This window comes from Cyprinodon tularosa, unplaced genomic scaffold (assembly GCF_016077235.1).
Source record: "Cyprinodon tularosa strain WSP-4 unplaced genomic scaffold, ASM1607723v1 ctg104, whole genome shotgun sequence".
Classification (NCBI taxonomy): Eukaryota; Metazoa; Chordata; class Actinopteri; order Cyprinodontiformes; family Cyprinodontidae; genus Cyprinodon; species Cyprinodon tularosa.
This window is the reverse complement of record NW_024037827.1, coordinates 246,906-264,112: the sequence shown is the minus strand read 5'-3', so window position 1 is coordinate 264,112 and position 17,207 is coordinate 246,906. Positions and strand designations below refer to the sequence as shown.

At 39.9% G+C, this 17,207-nt stretch overlaps 1 protein-coding gene across 1 annotated transcript in view; it reads right to left on the bottom strand.

Annotated features, from left to right (window-relative positions):
- Window positions 1–10,479: 10,479 nt before the first annotated feature.
- The window catches only part of scn4ab (sodium channel, voltage-gated, type IV, alpha, b), a 53,079-nt gene continuing 46,351 nt past the window's right edge, over window positions 10,480–17,207 (bottom strand). The window contains exons 21-31 of the mRNA XM_038282213.1: window positions 16,891–17,064; window positions 15,637–15,759; window positions 15,257–15,541; window positions 15,098–15,151; window positions 14,753–14,890; window positions 14,568–14,672; window positions 14,195–14,465; window positions 13,448–14,069; window positions 13,227–13,371; window positions 11,130–11,207; window positions 10,480–11,029 (exon numbers count right to left, since the gene is read on the bottom strand). Of these exons, the coding sequence (XP_038138141.1) occupies window positions 10,640–11,029; window positions 11,130–11,207; window positions 13,227–13,371; window positions 13,448–14,069; window positions 14,195–14,465; window positions 14,568–14,672; window positions 14,753–14,890; window positions 15,098–15,151; window positions 15,257–15,541; window positions 15,637–15,759; window positions 16,891–17,064 (2,385 nt within the window). The 3' untranslated portion in view covers window positions 10,480–10,639. The remainder of the gene's footprint in view (window positions 11,030–11,129; window positions 11,208–13,226; window positions 13,372–13,447; window positions 14,070–14,194; window positions 14,466–14,567; window positions 14,673–14,752; window positions 14,891–15,097; window positions 15,152–15,256; window positions 15,542–15,636; window positions 15,760–16,890; window positions 17,065–17,207) is intronic.

Below are 17,207 nucleotides of genomic sequence, written 5' to 3'. Positions count from 1 at the left end.
TTGTAAACTGTCTCTTTAAACAGCTGATCGCAACAGTTAGTGTGGGCCAATATTAAAATTAACATAACTTAATCAGGAGCAGTTTGTTTGTATTACTGGTCACATAGGATGTCAGGGTTTGCTTGAGGTTTTAAAGACCCAAATGCAGAGGCAGAGGTGAGTTTGTGTATTTTTATGGAGTGTTCACAGGTAACAGAGGCAGGAATCCAAAAATCCAACTTAAAAATTCAAGACAAACCAGAACCACAGAGACATCAGGAAAAAAAGATGCACTAGGAGCCGGGGAAAGACAAGGAACCGCACAGGGAGAGTTTATATGCAAGACTGAACAAAGACAGGACTAATGAGCTGATTGGGAGCAGGTGTGGAGGGAGGATTCTAGAAGGGAGCTAGGGAAAAGGAGACCAACCCAAGAGGGAAACAGAGGCCAACAAGAAAAACCTAAGAATTAAAATATATCCAGAAAACACAATAAAATAAGAACTAAACCAATAAAACTAAAAAAAAAGTAAAACTGAATACTCAGAAGAGAACTTAATAGAACCAAGACCATGGCAGAGGCAGCCTGAATGGATATAAAATATCGATGGGGCAAACATGGTGTTTCAGTTATTTTTAAACATTTATTGGAGCAAAATATTTTAGATGTGACTTTGTCAGCCTTGTTCAGATTTCACCTTAGATTTAAAAATGAAAATCAAACGCATCAGAAACCAATCGGATAAACTGAAAAATTGATAAACTTAAAATTTAAATAAAGACTATTTTAGTGTAACTTATTGGATATATATATATACATATACAATAAACATATGATGATTGGAATTCATTATTCAAATTATTCAATAAAACACGTAACATAGCAAAATTCAACATAAAAAGCATTTACAACACATCAAAACTGATTTAATCACCTAAACCATTACCGTTGAGCCCTGACATGTTGTTAACATAATTTACGAGGTCCAACAATAGAAATGGCCATGCCCACCAAGCGTAGTTGATGTTTTCATCCAAAGTTGTACCGTCATCTTTAAGGGCAAAGAGGCACCTTCCTCTTCACTGACACCATCTCGTCCGACGGGGATGGGAGGTAGAGTGAGCATCAATGTTAGACTCAAATGTAACAGGGTAGCATTGATAAAATTAGCCAAAGTGCTGGCTAATGTTAATTCACAAGGCCGTTCAAATTAGGAAATGAAAGTGTTGTTTGACTATCTCGCTTAATATTACAGATTCTTTGCAAATCCTACAGGAAAATTATTTAAAGTAAACTTTTAAATGTTATTTAATATGCAAGCAATATTAACCTCATCAAGAACCATCCTTCTCTGCCCCCGATTGGCTCACTGGTTGTCATGCCGACAGTTAACCAATGTAATCAGTAAATGCAGTAAAAACTAGTCAATTAAATTAGAGTAGCGCGAGCAATGGCTTCATCGTCCTACGAAAATGGGAAATTTGTCTCAGAGATTCAGCTTAATGAGTGTCATGTGGGATTTAGAAGTGGGTATACGCAATGCTGTTTGGAAAATAAGTGGGTATACAGCGTATACCCGTGTATACCCTGGACTACACCACTGGTTCCAACAGTTTTTGCACTGGAGAAGATGCTCTCAGGCTTCAGTCAACGCTTCCTGTCAGTCAGGAAGATATTGAATGACTTGTAGGTCTTGTGAACCAAACAGAACCTGCAACAAATATCTGACAATTCAAGATACCAATAAAGGACGCTTAACTCACAGTGTGTTATGAACCACATCTATGAGTTGGTTGAGAGAAAAGCACCTGTCACCTAAAGTTTATAGCAATTTAAAGCCACCAGCTACAATCCATCGTTATGTTTAACCAGTTCCATTAAATTAAATCCTATGAAAATATTCATTCAATCCAATTTACCATGAAACTCTGTGGAAAATAATCTACTTAAGCCGGGCATACACTGTACAATTTTTTGCCCTTTTTGGGCCGATTATCGAGTCGTGCAAGAATTTCTCTATCGGGCCGACTTTCAGCCTGATCGTGTGTCCTGTAGTATACAGGGGGAAAACGAGGGCCGATCAGCCTCTCACGAACACCTCCCCATCATGAATCGTAAGGTCGGAAGAAATTCAAATATGTGTGAAATTCAGTTGGCCGCATCCGAGCATCAGGCCGCACAGTGTCAGATCATACATCGTTAACTGTGTAAAACTGTGAACTGTTAAACCCTGTGGTTTTGTTGAGTTTGAGCTGTAGCTGTGTGCAACAATTGAAAATATTGCACAGTGTATGCCCAGCTTAAAGGAAGCCATCTGCATTGAGTCTGGGATTTGCGGCAATCCCTCATATTTGCCTCTGAAAATATGCAGAAGATATGCTGTTAATGCAATTCAATTCAAATCAGTTTATTTCTATAGCGCCAATTCACAACACAAGTCATCTTAAGGCACTTTACAATACACTAGATCATCCAGTCAAATTGATTCAAAGTTTTCTATCTAAGGAAAACCAGTTGACTGCATCGACTTATTGACTCAAATACAATCCCTCACACTAAGCATGCTTGTAGCGACAGTGGAGAGGAAAAACTCCCTTTTAACAGGAAGAAACCTCCAGCAGAACCAGACTCAGTGTGAGCGGCCATCTGCCGAGGCCGACTGGGGTTCAAGGAGACAGAAGCAGAGACACAAAGAGCAGCTGTAAAAAGGCGGCCCTGTCCAGGAAACACACAGCCAGGCCATACAAACTACACAATATTAAAAATTACCAGCCTTCCACAATAATTAACAGCATTATTTTACACAGTCTTGTAGAAATTGAGTTCCTATAATTGTCCAATAATCAATCCTTTAAAAAAACCAAAAGTCTCCTTTGATATGACAGCATTTCATTCTTATTTTACAGTAAAATAAACAATGTAGCTTGCCACCATCAGTGTGTGTGTGAATGGAAATGACTGAAGTGTAGAGCGCTTTGGTCATGTCCTCTGTCTCGAGAAGGAAGCCATATAAGTAGAGGCCATTTACCATTTAACCATATGTCATGAAAACACAGCTGTGTGTGTGGGAAGGTTTTCCATACATTGCGGGGACCAATGCCTGGTTACCATGGGTACAAATGCTGTTTTAGGGTTGGGGGTGACGTTTAGGACTAAGGTATGAATTGAGTTCAGTTTGGGGGTAGGAACAGGTTTAGGTTAGGTTCGGGTACGGGTGACGCTTAGGCTGTAGAAATGGGTTAGAAATGAATAGAAGTCAATGGAAAGTCCCCGTAAATATAGAGAAACGCAATCAGGTGTATACTCCTTGTTCGTAGCCACAGATTATTGCTTACATCATGGTTTTTATCAGCCCTGTTTGTCAGTGTTAGATCATTGTGTTGCTCTTGTTAATGAATATTGTGTTAAATGCCACTTGGTTTATTAATGATATGCGTATCACAGTTACAGCGTGTCCTTGATCTCAGTTTAAATATTTACAACCATCTTGTCTCTATGGAGATGCTGACACATTGAGCAGCTCCTCTGTAACAGTGAATCTGTGCCCTGCAGATGATACTGTACTTCACCTATTTTATAATGGTTGGGTTACAACATTAACTGGATAAACATTTAAATTATCATTGCTTAGTACTTTTTTATTCAAAACCTGTAGTTGTTTATTTTTGTTGACGCTGTTCTGTCAGATGAGCATACCCAAACCTGCATACCCATAGTCAAAACATGTTTATCCCTTTAGTTTATCCCTTTATTTTTGTACGAAAAATATACCTTAAACTACCTCAACGGGCGTGTCTTATTTTAGTCATGTACAAAAAAATCTATTTAATCAGTTACTTTTTGGTGTTTTTTGAGGCGTATGGCGATCTGACCTCAAATTGTTTTTTTGGGACATGACTAAAATGGTGTTCAGGTAGGTTAAAGTGTATTTTTCGTACAAAACTAAAGGGATAAACGCAAATCTGACACCTATGCATGCGTATTGACTATAGGTATGCTGATCTGATTGATCACCACCATGGAAACCCAATGTGCAGTTTTTCAGGAGACGTGCATGAGATTAATGTTCCTTCAGACATAACATTCAAGCTTTTATATTATTTGTTTTTTTGGACACAGACTACCTGATTGGCAGCAGTCATTTGGTGAGACGCAGGGTTCTCCCTGGAGAGGATGCTGGTCATCAACACAGAAGCTCATAGGGAAAGTCCGTTCAGCAAGGAATAATCAATGGATCATTATTTATACCTATAACTAATAAATTTGCTGTGATTTAATGAATTTAGCGTTAATCAGTTAAAAAAATGAAATATAATAATTTTCGTGGTGATCACTGAGTCTGGGAGCCGCCATTTTTGCCCAAATATAGTAGCCCCTCCCTCCTGCCATCTTCCAGCAGTGACGTCACGGTGTGGTAAGCCTAGCGCCATTCTCCCCGCTTTACAAGCTAAATCAATGGGAACTACTAGACACATCTGCAATCAACAACAATTATTGAAGATTTCCAGAGGACTTCACCATTGAAATTCACCAGAGCTATAGTGAAACTGACAATGCCCACGTGCATGGCAGCTGGATGCTGGAATACATCGGGGAAAAGTGAAAAACAATGAGTTATCCCACCTTTCTGATTCCTGATCCTCCACGGACGGGTTGGTCGTTGGAGAGGGAGGATTTGCCATCGAACTTCTGGCCAGAGAAAAAACCCGTAATATGTAGCCAACATTTGGAAGAAGAATGTTTTCAAGATGACTTGGATAATAGCGCGTTGTGACAAACACCAGATACAGCACTGGGACTTGATCAACAGCCGATACCGCACCGTGACGTCACTAACCAGTAGGTGGCAGCAGTGTTCTTTGACAAACATGCATGTCTCCAGTAAAGAACTCTGAATTAAAAAGAGTTATCATTTTTTAAACCGTATGTAATATTTTCATTTTTAAAGTACTTTCAGAAGTTTGAATTCTAAATATGACAGGACTTCTCCCTACCAGGAGATAATTCAATTCAATTCAGTTTATTTATATAGCGCCAAATTCACATCATGTCATCTCAAGGCACTTTACAGTTCAACCAGATCATACAGTCAAATTGATACAAAGTTTTCTATCTAAGGAAAACCAGTTGATTGCATTGACTCATTGACTCAAATACAATCCCCCACACTAAGCATGCTTGTAGCGACAGTGGAGAGGAAAAACTCCCTTTTAACAGGAAGAAACCTCCAGCAGAACCAGGCTCAGTGTGAGCGGCCATCTGCCGAGGCCGACTGGGGTTCAAGGAGACAGAAACAGAGATACAAAAAGCAGCTGTAAAAGGCGGCCCCGTCCAGGAAACACACAGCCAGGCAGACGAGCTCCAAGGCAGCTCCCATGCCAGAGGACGAAGAGAGCACATCCACTCAGTCACGGTCAGAGAAACAGGACCACACTGGAAAACAGGCCGATCTCCAACATCTATTAACAAGGGTGTTGATAGAAGCAGCACAGCTGATGTTTTTTTCCAGGATGACGTCACAGCCAAACAGGAACAGACGAGGCAAAGCTACTCTGAGGAAAAGCAGAGAGAGCAGAAGGTTAGAGATTGAACTAACAGATTCTGCAGAATAGGAGAACAGAGAGAGAATGAAGCAGAATGATGAAATGGGGGTCCCTATGTCCTCCAAAAGTCTAAGCCTATAGCAGCATAACTATAGAGATAGCTCAGGATAACCTGAGCCACCCTAACTATAAGCTTTATCAAAAAGGAAAGTTTTAAGCCTAGCCTTAAAAGTAGACAGGGTGTCTGCCTCACGGACTAAAACTGGTAGTTGGTTCCACAGGAGAGGAGCCTGATAACTAAAAGATCTGCCTCCCATTCTACTTTTAGAAATTCTAGGAACCACTAGTAAACCTGCAGATTGAGAGCGAAGTGCTCTGTTAGGAACATAAGGAACAATCAGATCTCTGATATAAGATGGAGCTTGGCCATTTAAGGCTTTATATGTGAGAAGGAGGATTTTAAATTCTATTCTTGATTTAACAGGAAGCCAATGAAGAGAAGCCAGGATAGGAGAGATATGATCTCTCTTTTTCATTTTCATCAGAACTCTGGCTGCAGCATTTTGGATCAGCTGAAGGCTTTTAACTACAGTTTGTGGACTTCCTGATAGTAAAGAATTACAATAGTCCAGCCTTGAAGTAACAAATGCATGGACTAGTTTCTCAGCATCACCCCTGGACAGGAGATTTCTAATTTTTGCAATGTTCCTCAGATGAAAGAAGGAAATTCTAGAAACCTCTTTGATCTGGGATTTAAATGACAGGTCCTGATCAAAAATAACACCAAGATTTTTTACTTTATTATCTGAAATCAGTTTAATCCCATCCAAATGAAGTGACTGACTAATCAGTTTCTTTTTCAGAGACTCTGGTCCAAAGACTATAACTTCTGTTTTGTCTGCATTCAGAAGCAGAAAATTAAGAGTCATCCAGGTTTTTATGTCTTCAAGACATGCCTGTAATCTATGTAATGGGTTAGCTTCATCTGGATTTATAGACAGATATAGCTGGGTATCATCAGCATAACAGTGGAAATTAATCCCATGCTGTCTAATAATTCTACCAATTGGGAGCATGTATAAAGTAAAGAGAATTGGTCCTAGCACTGATCCCTGTGGTACTCCACAGGTAACCTTTGAGCGTGTTGAAGATCTATCATTAACATGAACAAACTGAATTCGATCAGATAGATAAGATTTAAACCAGTCTAGTGCTGTTCCTTTAATTCCAACAAAATATTCAAGTCTTTCTAAAAGAATATTATGGTCAACTGTATCAAATGCAGCACTAAGATCCAACAGGACGAGCACAGATACAAGTCCATTATCTGAGGCCATGAGAATATCATTAGTGACTTTCACCAGAGCTGTTTCAGTGCTATGATGAGCTCTAAAGCCAGACTGAAACTCTTCAAAAAGTTCATTATGGTGGAAGTGATCGCAAACTTGTTTGGCAACTACTTTCTCAAGAATTTTGGATAAGAAAGGAAGATTGGATATAGGTCTATAATTGACCAAGTCATCTTGGTCAAGAGACGGTTTCTTAAGCAGAGGTTTAATTACAGCAACCTTAAAAGCTTTAGGTACATATCCCTGTAACAGAGATAGATTAATCACATCTAAAATGGAGGAGGAGATCAAAGGGAATACCTCCTTAAATAACCTGGTTGGAACTGGATCTAACATACAAGTTGAAGGCTTAGATGAAGACAATAATTTTGCTAATTCAGAGAGTTCAACTGGATCAAAGCAGTCTAAACCCGGTTCAGATTCCATGACTACCTCAGGTACAATCGCGGATAGAGGAGTGCTTATGATCTTATTTTTAATAAGATCAATCTTATTTATAAAGAATCCCATAAAATCATTGCTGCTAAGAGCAGGTGGAATGGACGGTTCAACAGAGCTATGGCTCTGGGTGAGTTTGGCAACTGTATTAAAAAGAAATCTAGGATTATTCTTATTCTCCTCTATTAATGAGGAGAATTATGCTGCTCTTGCTTTACAAAGAGTCCTCTTATACAGCAGTAAACCATTTTTCCAGACTAGGAAGGACTCTCGCAGGCCTGTGGAGCGATATTTTCTCTCCAGTTTCCTAGCATTTTGCTTCAAAGTACGCAGCTCTGCATTAAACCAAGGAGCAAGCTTTCTATTTTTAACGGTTTTCATTTTCAAAGGAGCTGCGTTGTCTAAGGCAATACGCAGAGAACTAGCAACCCCATCAACAAAATCATCAACCTGTGAAGGGGAATAAGCTAAGCTTTTGCACTCTGCAGCACTGCTCAGTGACACAGAGGAGAGAGAAAGTGAAGCAGATTCTTTAAAATTTATAACTGCACTATCTGATAAAGATCTACTACAATTGAACCTTCTTTTGGGGGAGGAGAACTCTGTTAAAGTAATCCTGAAGGTTATTAGAAAGTGGTCAGAGAGGACAGGGTTGTGAGGAAATACTGTTATTTCTTCACATTCTATGCCGTATGTCAGCACAAGATACAAAGTATGAAGATGAGAATGCGTGGGACTATTCACATTTTGAACAAAGCCAATAGTGTCTAAGATAGCATTAAAGGCTGCTCTTAAGCTATCGCCTTCAATGTCAGCATGGATGTTAAAATCTCCCACTATGATGACCCTGTCAGTATTTAATACCAAATCAGAAAGGAACTCTGAAAACTCATCTAAAAATTCAGAGTAAGGACCTGGTGGACGATACAAAGTTACAAAAAGAAGAGGTTTTCTTGCCTTGAAATTTGGATCAGGGAAATTAAGGGTTAAATGTTCAAAAGAGTTGTAGGTATTAATTGTTTTGGGAGTAATCAGTAAGTCAGACTCGAAGATTGTTGCTACTCCTCCTCCTCGCCCAGAACTTCTGGGGATGTGAAAATTTAAATAGCTTGAAGGAGTTGCCTCATTTATGCTCACATAATCCTCTTGCTGCAGCCAGGTTTCTGTAAGGCAAAACAAGTCAATGTGATTATCACAAATCAAGTCATTAACTAGTAGACTTTTAGAGGAAAGCGATCTTATGTTAAACAGACCGCATTTAATTGTTTTAACTTTTTCCCCAATTGGAGTTATTTTGATTTTAATTAGATTATCATGATTTACTCCTTTGGGAATCTTTGCTAATTTATTAGATTTTGGTCGTGGGCAAGACACTGTCTGGATGGAGTAAAGAGTGGGTAACAGTAGAGAAGCTGCAGAGATGTGTGTTAAACTACAACTCTGTAATCCATGTATAAACTAGGAGAAAGTGCCTACTCCCTACTGAAACACTGCAAAAGTGCTACCAAACGCTACCATACCAAGATGCTATTAGCAAAAAAATTTGATTGACAGATGACAGTTGATTGGCTGAATTTAGGTGTTCAGGCTGATGTATAATTAATTGGCCTGCATAAAATAACAATGAAAAAAAAAAACACAGATTTAAGACAGAATTTTAAAAAAAAAATTTGGGGGGGTCTACTAAAGAGTACATTTATATATATATTTTTTAAGCCAGAATGATTTAATATTTAAATATGATATCCCTACGAGATTAATGATAATCAACTTTATTGGTCATTGCAAATGTATATTACAAGTTTTTTTTTTTTTTTTAACATGTAACTCATGTCTTCGGGAGCAGCGGAGAACAATTGGGGATCAAGCTATTGCTCAGGGAGCCTCAGAGTGCCGGTCAATGAGGTCTGAACTTTATCCTTGCAGGCTTGCTCGGACTGCAAGTGCTCCGTTTCAAACATTAGGTCACAACTCCCCAACAGGAAGGCATTGAAACAAAAACTCCAGAAATAAAGACCAGAACTTTTAATCATTTAGGTGTTATTGCAAGTAAAATATCAAAAAACATAACACAAAACAATGATCACATAAAGGAACATTATTTTCTTTTGCAATAAATACTTGGTAATTGGCAATAGCACTTTTTTTTTCAAGTGCATTTTTGTTTCAACAACGATTTATGTTTCTTAAAAAATACAAAACCCGAAACAAGAAGGAAGGAAGGAAGGAAGGAAGGAAGGAAGGAAGGAAGGAAGGAAGGAAGGAAGGAAGGAAGGAAGGAAGGAAGGAAGGAAGGAAGGAAGGAAGGAAGGAAGGAAGAAAGAAAGAAAGAAAGAAAGAAAGAAAGAAAGAAAGAAAGAAAGAAAGAAAGAAAGAAAGAAAGAAAGAAAGAAAGAAAGAAAGAAAGAAAGAAAGAAAGAAAGAAAGAAAGCAGATTAAGATTAAGGTTTTAATAATGAATCTCTGAAAACACTTGATTGTCAGTGAGAAGCCGTCTTTGCTTTTCCATTAAGCTAAAAGGGCTAACTTAGAAACCTATGATGACATCACAGTTAGTCATAATCACCTTTGAAAAAAGAAAGTTTGTCATCAGTCAGGTGTGACCACAGTAGTGAGGGAGCAGTTTTCCTCTGATATGAAGGGCAAGGATCTGCTGGTAGAAGGAGAAGCCACCTTCAACCAGAAGTTGCCAGAGATATTTTAGCTCCTAACATTAAACCTTAACAAGACAGACATGCAGAAATAAAATCCTTTGCTGAAGAAAAACTTTGGATTTGCTGCAAATTAACTAATTTTACTTTTTAGTTTGATTCTGCATATATAGGTCACATGGTGAAAGTGCTCTAACTGATGGATCTGAGCGGCTGCTTGACATTAGGAGGACGCTCCAACTATCTGATCTTCTGCTCTCCTACCATCTGCCAATTAGTGGCACACAGATAGATTTTCTTCCCTTATCCAGCCCTTCTCTGATTGGGTGTTTACCATTTCAGTCTCAGTACCTTTTTTAAAAATTAGCATCTTTCAGCGCTGAGTTGCATCGACATCCACCAATCAGAAGAGAAGAAAAAACAAGGGAGGACAAGTGAAGATACATTTGATCTGAGATGGTGAGCTGTAATGTAAAGAGCTGCTTGGGAACATCATTAAATTTCTCCTTGTTTGCATTAATAAGAACCCAGAGTGATTTCCTTGTGGTTCTTCTGTCAAACTGAAAGTCTCAACAAAGCTTTGAACAGAGAGAAACGTTATCTGGGTTCAGGAGAAGAAAGGATTGGGTTAGGGTCTGCACACATCTCTGTGATGGAAACCTCCATCTTTAGCTGAAGCTAACTGAGGAAGTCTGCTACTTCTTTGACAGGTTGCATCATCGACTCGGTCAGGCTCTCATCCCGTAGAAAGTTGCTGTCGCTGTGTAGAGGTGCAGAGTGGAGGATAACGTCCCTTTCTGGCTCTACCTGGATGCTCTGGTCCTCATCTGAAGCAGCTGAAAGTGTCTCACTTTTTCCATACAGCTGGTCCATTCGCTCACAGAGAAATCCTCCTGTCTCTGGTGGGGAAGGATCGCCTCGCAGTCCTTCTGTCCGCTCTCTGTACTTGTAGGATGCCAGTTTAAGCACTCGCCGAAGAAGGTGCCTCCTGTAGGCTCTCTGGATCACTGCCGCTGCCAACTCCTCCTGTTTTTTCCGCAACGTTGTACAAATTGGCTCGTACAATTTCTGAAAACAGAAAGGTTAATAATCATTTCACACAATTATGTTTTATTCCACATTAAAATAACTTGAATAGACTATTGCAGAAGTGCTATTAGGGTAAAACCTTTGAGGGGTTGTTGGCCATGAACTTCTCCTCTATGGTTGCTTTCAGACCGTCCATTGCGTCAGACTCCCCCAAAACCTAAAAATAACCAGAAAATATATACAGAGGGGCAATGAGAGTCTTCCCAAATTTGAACAATTGATATGTCATGACTCTGCACTTTATGGTTCTGTTTAAAATTTCAATTTTCAGTTATAATAATGTCTTTCTGTGTTTTCTAGTTTATTGGTTTCATTTCCATTTTGTGTCATTCTAGTTATTTTTTATTGCAATCGAGTTCTTGGGTATTGTTTGCCCTCTGCTGCCCTCTTGTGTCAGTCCTTTTCCCTAGCTCCCTTCTAGATGCCTCTGTCCACACCTGCTCCCAATCTGCTGATTAGTTTTTGTTCAGTCTCCCATTTATACACCTCATATTCAGTCACTGTTTGCTGGTTCCTTGTTGTTATTGTTTTGTTGCTCCATCATCTCCTTGCTCCCCATGTGCGTTCACCCTGATGTTATTGGATTTTTTGGTTCTCAACCTCTGTCGTGCATTTGGGTCCTCAAAAACCTCCACTGATTAATCTAGACAAACACATCCTATAAATGTTGATAGCATGATATAGAAGGCTTTTCGTCCCCTCTTACCCAAATTTCAGTTTAAGGAGATTGATATAATATAAAGACAACTGGTACCCACAGCTTACTGCTACAATGGATGGACTTACTGCCTGCAGCCCCTGAGATAGATTCAAATGTCTGGGTCAGTCCTAAGCTTTGCCCCGACCATCTGATTGTTTGCAGAAAGTTTGGGGATAAAGAGATGGTGTCAGATGGCACTAAAATCAAAATTTTTGTGTTATTCTAAATCAACTGAAAGAAATCAAAGTGTTTCCATGAACGCCTCTTTCCTTAATTAAGCATGTGGTGGGGATGTTATTTGTTGGCATCAATCTTTAGCCATAAGGAACACTATGTATTGAAAGGCCAATGGACAAGTTTATCTACCATAAAATCTTATGATACCCTTCTTTTCTCAGCTTACATTAGTGTTATATCATCATGTGTGGGGGGACTCTAATGTTTTGAAGATCACCTAAAAATTTCAGAATTTTGCTGTGTGGACCATCCTTAATATTATGGAATGACAACAACCCAAAGCAAACCACTTGGGTAACAAAGAAGTCCATAGAAGATCATTTCAGCATAAAGTCATTAGCCCCATTTACACTTACCTTTTGAAACTGTGCTAACTGAACCCTGCTAAACTTGTATTAGCTCAACAGTAGGGCTCGGCGCTGTTCAGTTCTAGTTTGGTTCTCAGATAACAAAGAGTGTCATCTCCTTACAGTCAGTCTCCGTAATCATGAAACTTCAGATGTTCTTAAAAAATATAACCTTCCCTACCATGTCAAATTATTTCCAGTGATGACTCTGCTTAGCAGTGTGATGAACCGCAACATCCGTTGTTGTTTCCTGCATCTGTAATCCCTGATTAGACTATTGTTTGTCGTATCCACTTCCCAAAAGCCGACTCTGTCAAGTAAATTCATCAAAGGCTGCCTTCTTTGCCTTACTCTCCGCAAACAACGATATATCACAATTATAACAAAACTTCCTGAATATTACGGGTACCACCATGTTGATTTGCTTGTTTACCTCTAGAGAGCAGTAGTACCAGTAGTGTAAACTATTGCAAGGAACCAAGCTCAGCACGGTTAACTGAACCAAGCTTGGTCCAAACTCGGCACGGATCGGTTTTCAGAGGGTAGTGTAAATGGGGCTATTAGATGCGTCTCCAGACCTCAATATTTTGGAAAATATTTAGAGAGAGCTGTAGCTTTGGGATTCTTAGCAGCAGCCTAGAAAGTTCAAGGTTTTAGAAAGGAAATATCTTTATTTTCTGATAATGGAGACACTTTGGAGTGACAGAAGTGGAAGCTACCAGACCGAAGAAAGCTTAGAGGTACACATTATTGAAAAATATGAAGAGTAAAACATTTCTGGGTTTCTCTCCAGAGAAAAATAACTAGAATGCATCTAGAGGTGTTTTGAAACCTGCAGATAACCAACAACTACATCTGTATTAAAGAGAAATTATGATATGTGTGATGTTACCTCTCCAGTCAGTGCTAGCAGGATGTCCATGCAGTGGATCTTGTCTCCGGGAACCAAAGGCAAATCCATTTGTATCAGTTTGATGGTGTTGGGTTTGGGAATTCTCATAGGATCCTGCAAAGTATCGCAGAAGTCTGACAGCTCACTGTGAAACACATCAGATATTTATCAGGTAAACCCGGCCTTGGTTCTGATGAGGTAATTCATGTGTTGGGACTCACCTGTAGTGAATGAATTGTGAAGCTCGAGGGTCAAACTTCTCCCAGGTTTCATAGAACATATCAAAATCATCTTCAGATAGTGGGTCTGAGCTTTCCTCTGTAGCAACATTAAAGTTCTCCAGGATAATGGCGATGTACATATTGACTACCACCAGAAAGGACATGATGATATATGAGGTGAAGAAAACCATGCCCACTCCTGGGCTGCCGCAGTTTCCTTTGACAGATGAACCTGGGTTTTCAAAGTCCGGATCACAGTCTGGAGGTGTGTTCATGATGGGGTCTAGCAGACCGTCCCATCCAGCTGATGTAGTGATCATAAACAGACAAATCATACTGTTTCCAAAGCTCTCAAAATTAAAAATATCATCAATCATGCCCTCCTTCTTCACATAGGCAAAATTAGACATCCCAAAGATGGAGAAGATGAACATAATAAGGAAAAGGAGGAGGCCAATGTTGAAAAGGGCAGGAAGTGACATCATTAAAGCAAACAACAGGGTTCGAATTCCCTTAGCTCCACGAATGAGACGAAGGATTCGGCCAATGCGAGCCAATCGGATCACACGGAAGAGAGTGGGAGAAACAAAGTACTTCTCAATGATATCCGCAAGAAGGAGACCTAAGAGAGATAGAAAGGATACAAGAAAGAAGGACAGAACATAGTTTTTTCCCCCTAGAATTAAGGAACATACTTTATGCTGCCATCAAGTCTGTTAAAAAATAGAAAATCTGATTCTTCCTCACCTGCAACAGACAATATAACCACTACAAAATCGAATATGTTCCAGCCGACATTAAAGTAGTGCTTCCGCAGAGCAATCATCTTGAGGCAGCACTCTGTGCTAAAGATGATGATGAAGATGAGATTGACCCAGTACAGGATGGCTTCCTTCTCAGGACTCTGCTCATCTGTTTCCACCATCATCGTCACCATGTTGAGGCAGATCAAGACCATGATAAGGATATCGAAAAACTGTTTGGTCACAAAGTCAAAGATCAGACCCTGAAACTTGTTCTAAAAAGACACAGAAATGTTGTTGTTAAAACCAGTTCTACGTAAACCCCATTATGTATAGATTAGTTCTCCTGAAGCTCTACAGAAGGTCAGAGAACGCACTGTGGGTCGAGGAATAGGTTTCTGAGGCTTCTTGGAGCCCAGTTTCTTCATGGCATTGTAGTATTTTTTCTGTTCTTCTGTCATAAATATATCTGTCCCTCCAAGGTAAACACCAAAACATAAATGTTAAATAGTTGAAATAGAGAGACAGGTACCATTCATGGGGACATTGAGCTAAGACTTATCTTTGCTTTTTGTTGGTTGAAATTGTCAATGATGACTCCAATGAAGAGGTTAAGGGTGAAGAAGGAGCCAAAGATGATGAAGCACACAAAGTACACATACATGTACAGGTTGTCCTCATATTTTGGCTGGGAGTCCACCTAATCCAACCAGATAACCAGGGACAAAAGAGTTAGACCTCAGAAGGGATAACAATATAGCAGGGAGATTTTCACCAATTTCATCATCAGTACCATCCCTAGTAAAACATCTGGTTATAGCATCCATACCATATCATTTAAATCTCAAGTTCTACTTGCAATAAAGGTACTATCCCCAGAAACAGTACGAGTACAAGAGGTTCTCACCTGTCTAGAATCCACTGCTGCATACATGATGGGCATCCAACCTTTAAAAGTTGCCTGAAAGATACAAAAACATACATTCTGTCAATAATAAAGTCCTGTGAGTCTGATCTGGTAAGTGAACCAGTATGAATTCCTTCCTGTGTAGGATTTCTGACTAACCACTTGGAGAAGCGATAGGTAGCCCATCCCTACATTGTCAAAGTTGATCTTGGTGTTCTTCCAGCGGACCTCTGTAAAGTTTTGCTGAATCAGAGCAAGACACTCTGTCTTATTATTGACTTCTTCAGGGGAGAAAAGTTCCTCTGATGTTTGGTTGAAACAGTAAGAAAACTTCCCTGCAAACAGGTTCACGCCCATTATGCTAAAGATCAGCCAGAAGATCAAACAGACCAGCAGCACGTTGAATATTGAGGGGATGGCACCAACCAATGCATTAACCACCACCTGCATGGCAACAGAAGCAGCAGTAAGTGAAACATTAAACCAACCAAAAATGGAAAGTTGTTGGTCCATCTTTTACAATTTGAGCACTGTCTTACTCTCATGCCCTCAAAACGAGACAGAGCCCTGAGGGGCCTCAGTGCTCTCAGAGTCCTCAGGGACTTGATAGCTCCTAGCTCAGAGTATCCCAGAATGTTTGCTGTCAGTGACACTAGAGACACCTGAAAGACAATTTCTACAGATGAGCTAAACTTTTATTTAAAAGGCTCCTACATCCTCCACAAAAACCAAGGCATTTTATGTTCCTGTTTATGTTCCTCTTAGCATTGTTCTACAGGTCTTGCTTCTTGTTCTTGACACAATGTCTGGGCAGAAATGTTTTTGTAAGGCTAAATACTTTTTTGGCCAACTACTGTTCTGTGATTAGACGTGATTTAGATAGCAGCATTTAGGGGTGGAAAAGCAGAGGTGCCGTATTTATCTGTTAACCCTTAAGGGCTGGTTATAGTCCTACAGCAGTGTGTTGCAGTGAGCTTGTTGCACATATTTTTGATTTATGCACAAGATCGCAGCATGGTCTGTGCTATGTTGTTCAACGCCACAATGCAAGAGGAAAAATCATGAACTTCCTGTGGGTCTAGATACAGCAGAGAGAGTGAGGAAGTGGGGGCAAGTTTGTGTGACAACGGAGGAATAAAAGGGCTAAAAAGAGCGCGGATCCAGGTGGAAAAAGGGCCCCAGCGTCCTCACACACCTCGCTCTTCTAGCTGGTCCAACTTTATGAGTCTTTTTCCACAATAGTGGTCATAAAAACAAAATGAGACGGTAAGGTACCAAACAGGAAATACGCCTAGTGTAGGGTGCATGTAGATTTGACCAATCAGAGGCCTCCTGTTTGTGGCACTGTCTGTGGTCACCTACAATTTTGGAAAGGCACACCAAAGTGTTTGCGGAAGGAGCGGGGGCACATTAGCGTTCACTGCAACACACACACAGATAACCTGGTTTCTGGGTATAAACCAGCCTTAACAGTGTAGTTGCAGAGTTGAACTCTAGTGGTTAGAACAAATGCACCAGAGCACACTGTGAGCTCTTATTTGTGTCTGCTCCTTTACTTTCAGCTCTACGCGTGCTCTGTGCTCAGCTTTCCCTCTGCTCTCAATCTATTTTCTGTATCGTGTGTTATAGAGGGTTGGACTTTGGCAGCTGAGCTTCTATGGAGTAGTAATTGTTGGATGCAAAACAAACATTTTTCTTGTTCTTGCCTCTTTGAGAACAAGCGTGAATGTCTTGTGGAGAATGTAACAGCCTTAAAGAAATGCCCCGAAGAGAAGAATTGATCAAGTTCTTACATCAACAATGAGGAAGTCAAGCCAGCACCAGGCATTGGTGAAGTAGGTCTTGAATCCATAGGCAACCCATTTAAGGATCATCTCCACCACAAACACGTAAGTAAAAACCTGATCTGCGTATTCCAGAATGATCTTGATGATGCGGCGCTGCTCAATGTAGATGTCCTCAAATGCCTGTTAAGAATATTTATGATAAACACCTTGACAAGTGTTCACTGGCTAAAATATAAAACATAAAAACTGTTTAAGTAGGTTGTTAGTGAATAAATCCCATATGCTACATTAATTTTCTGTCACAGGTGATGATGACGTTATAT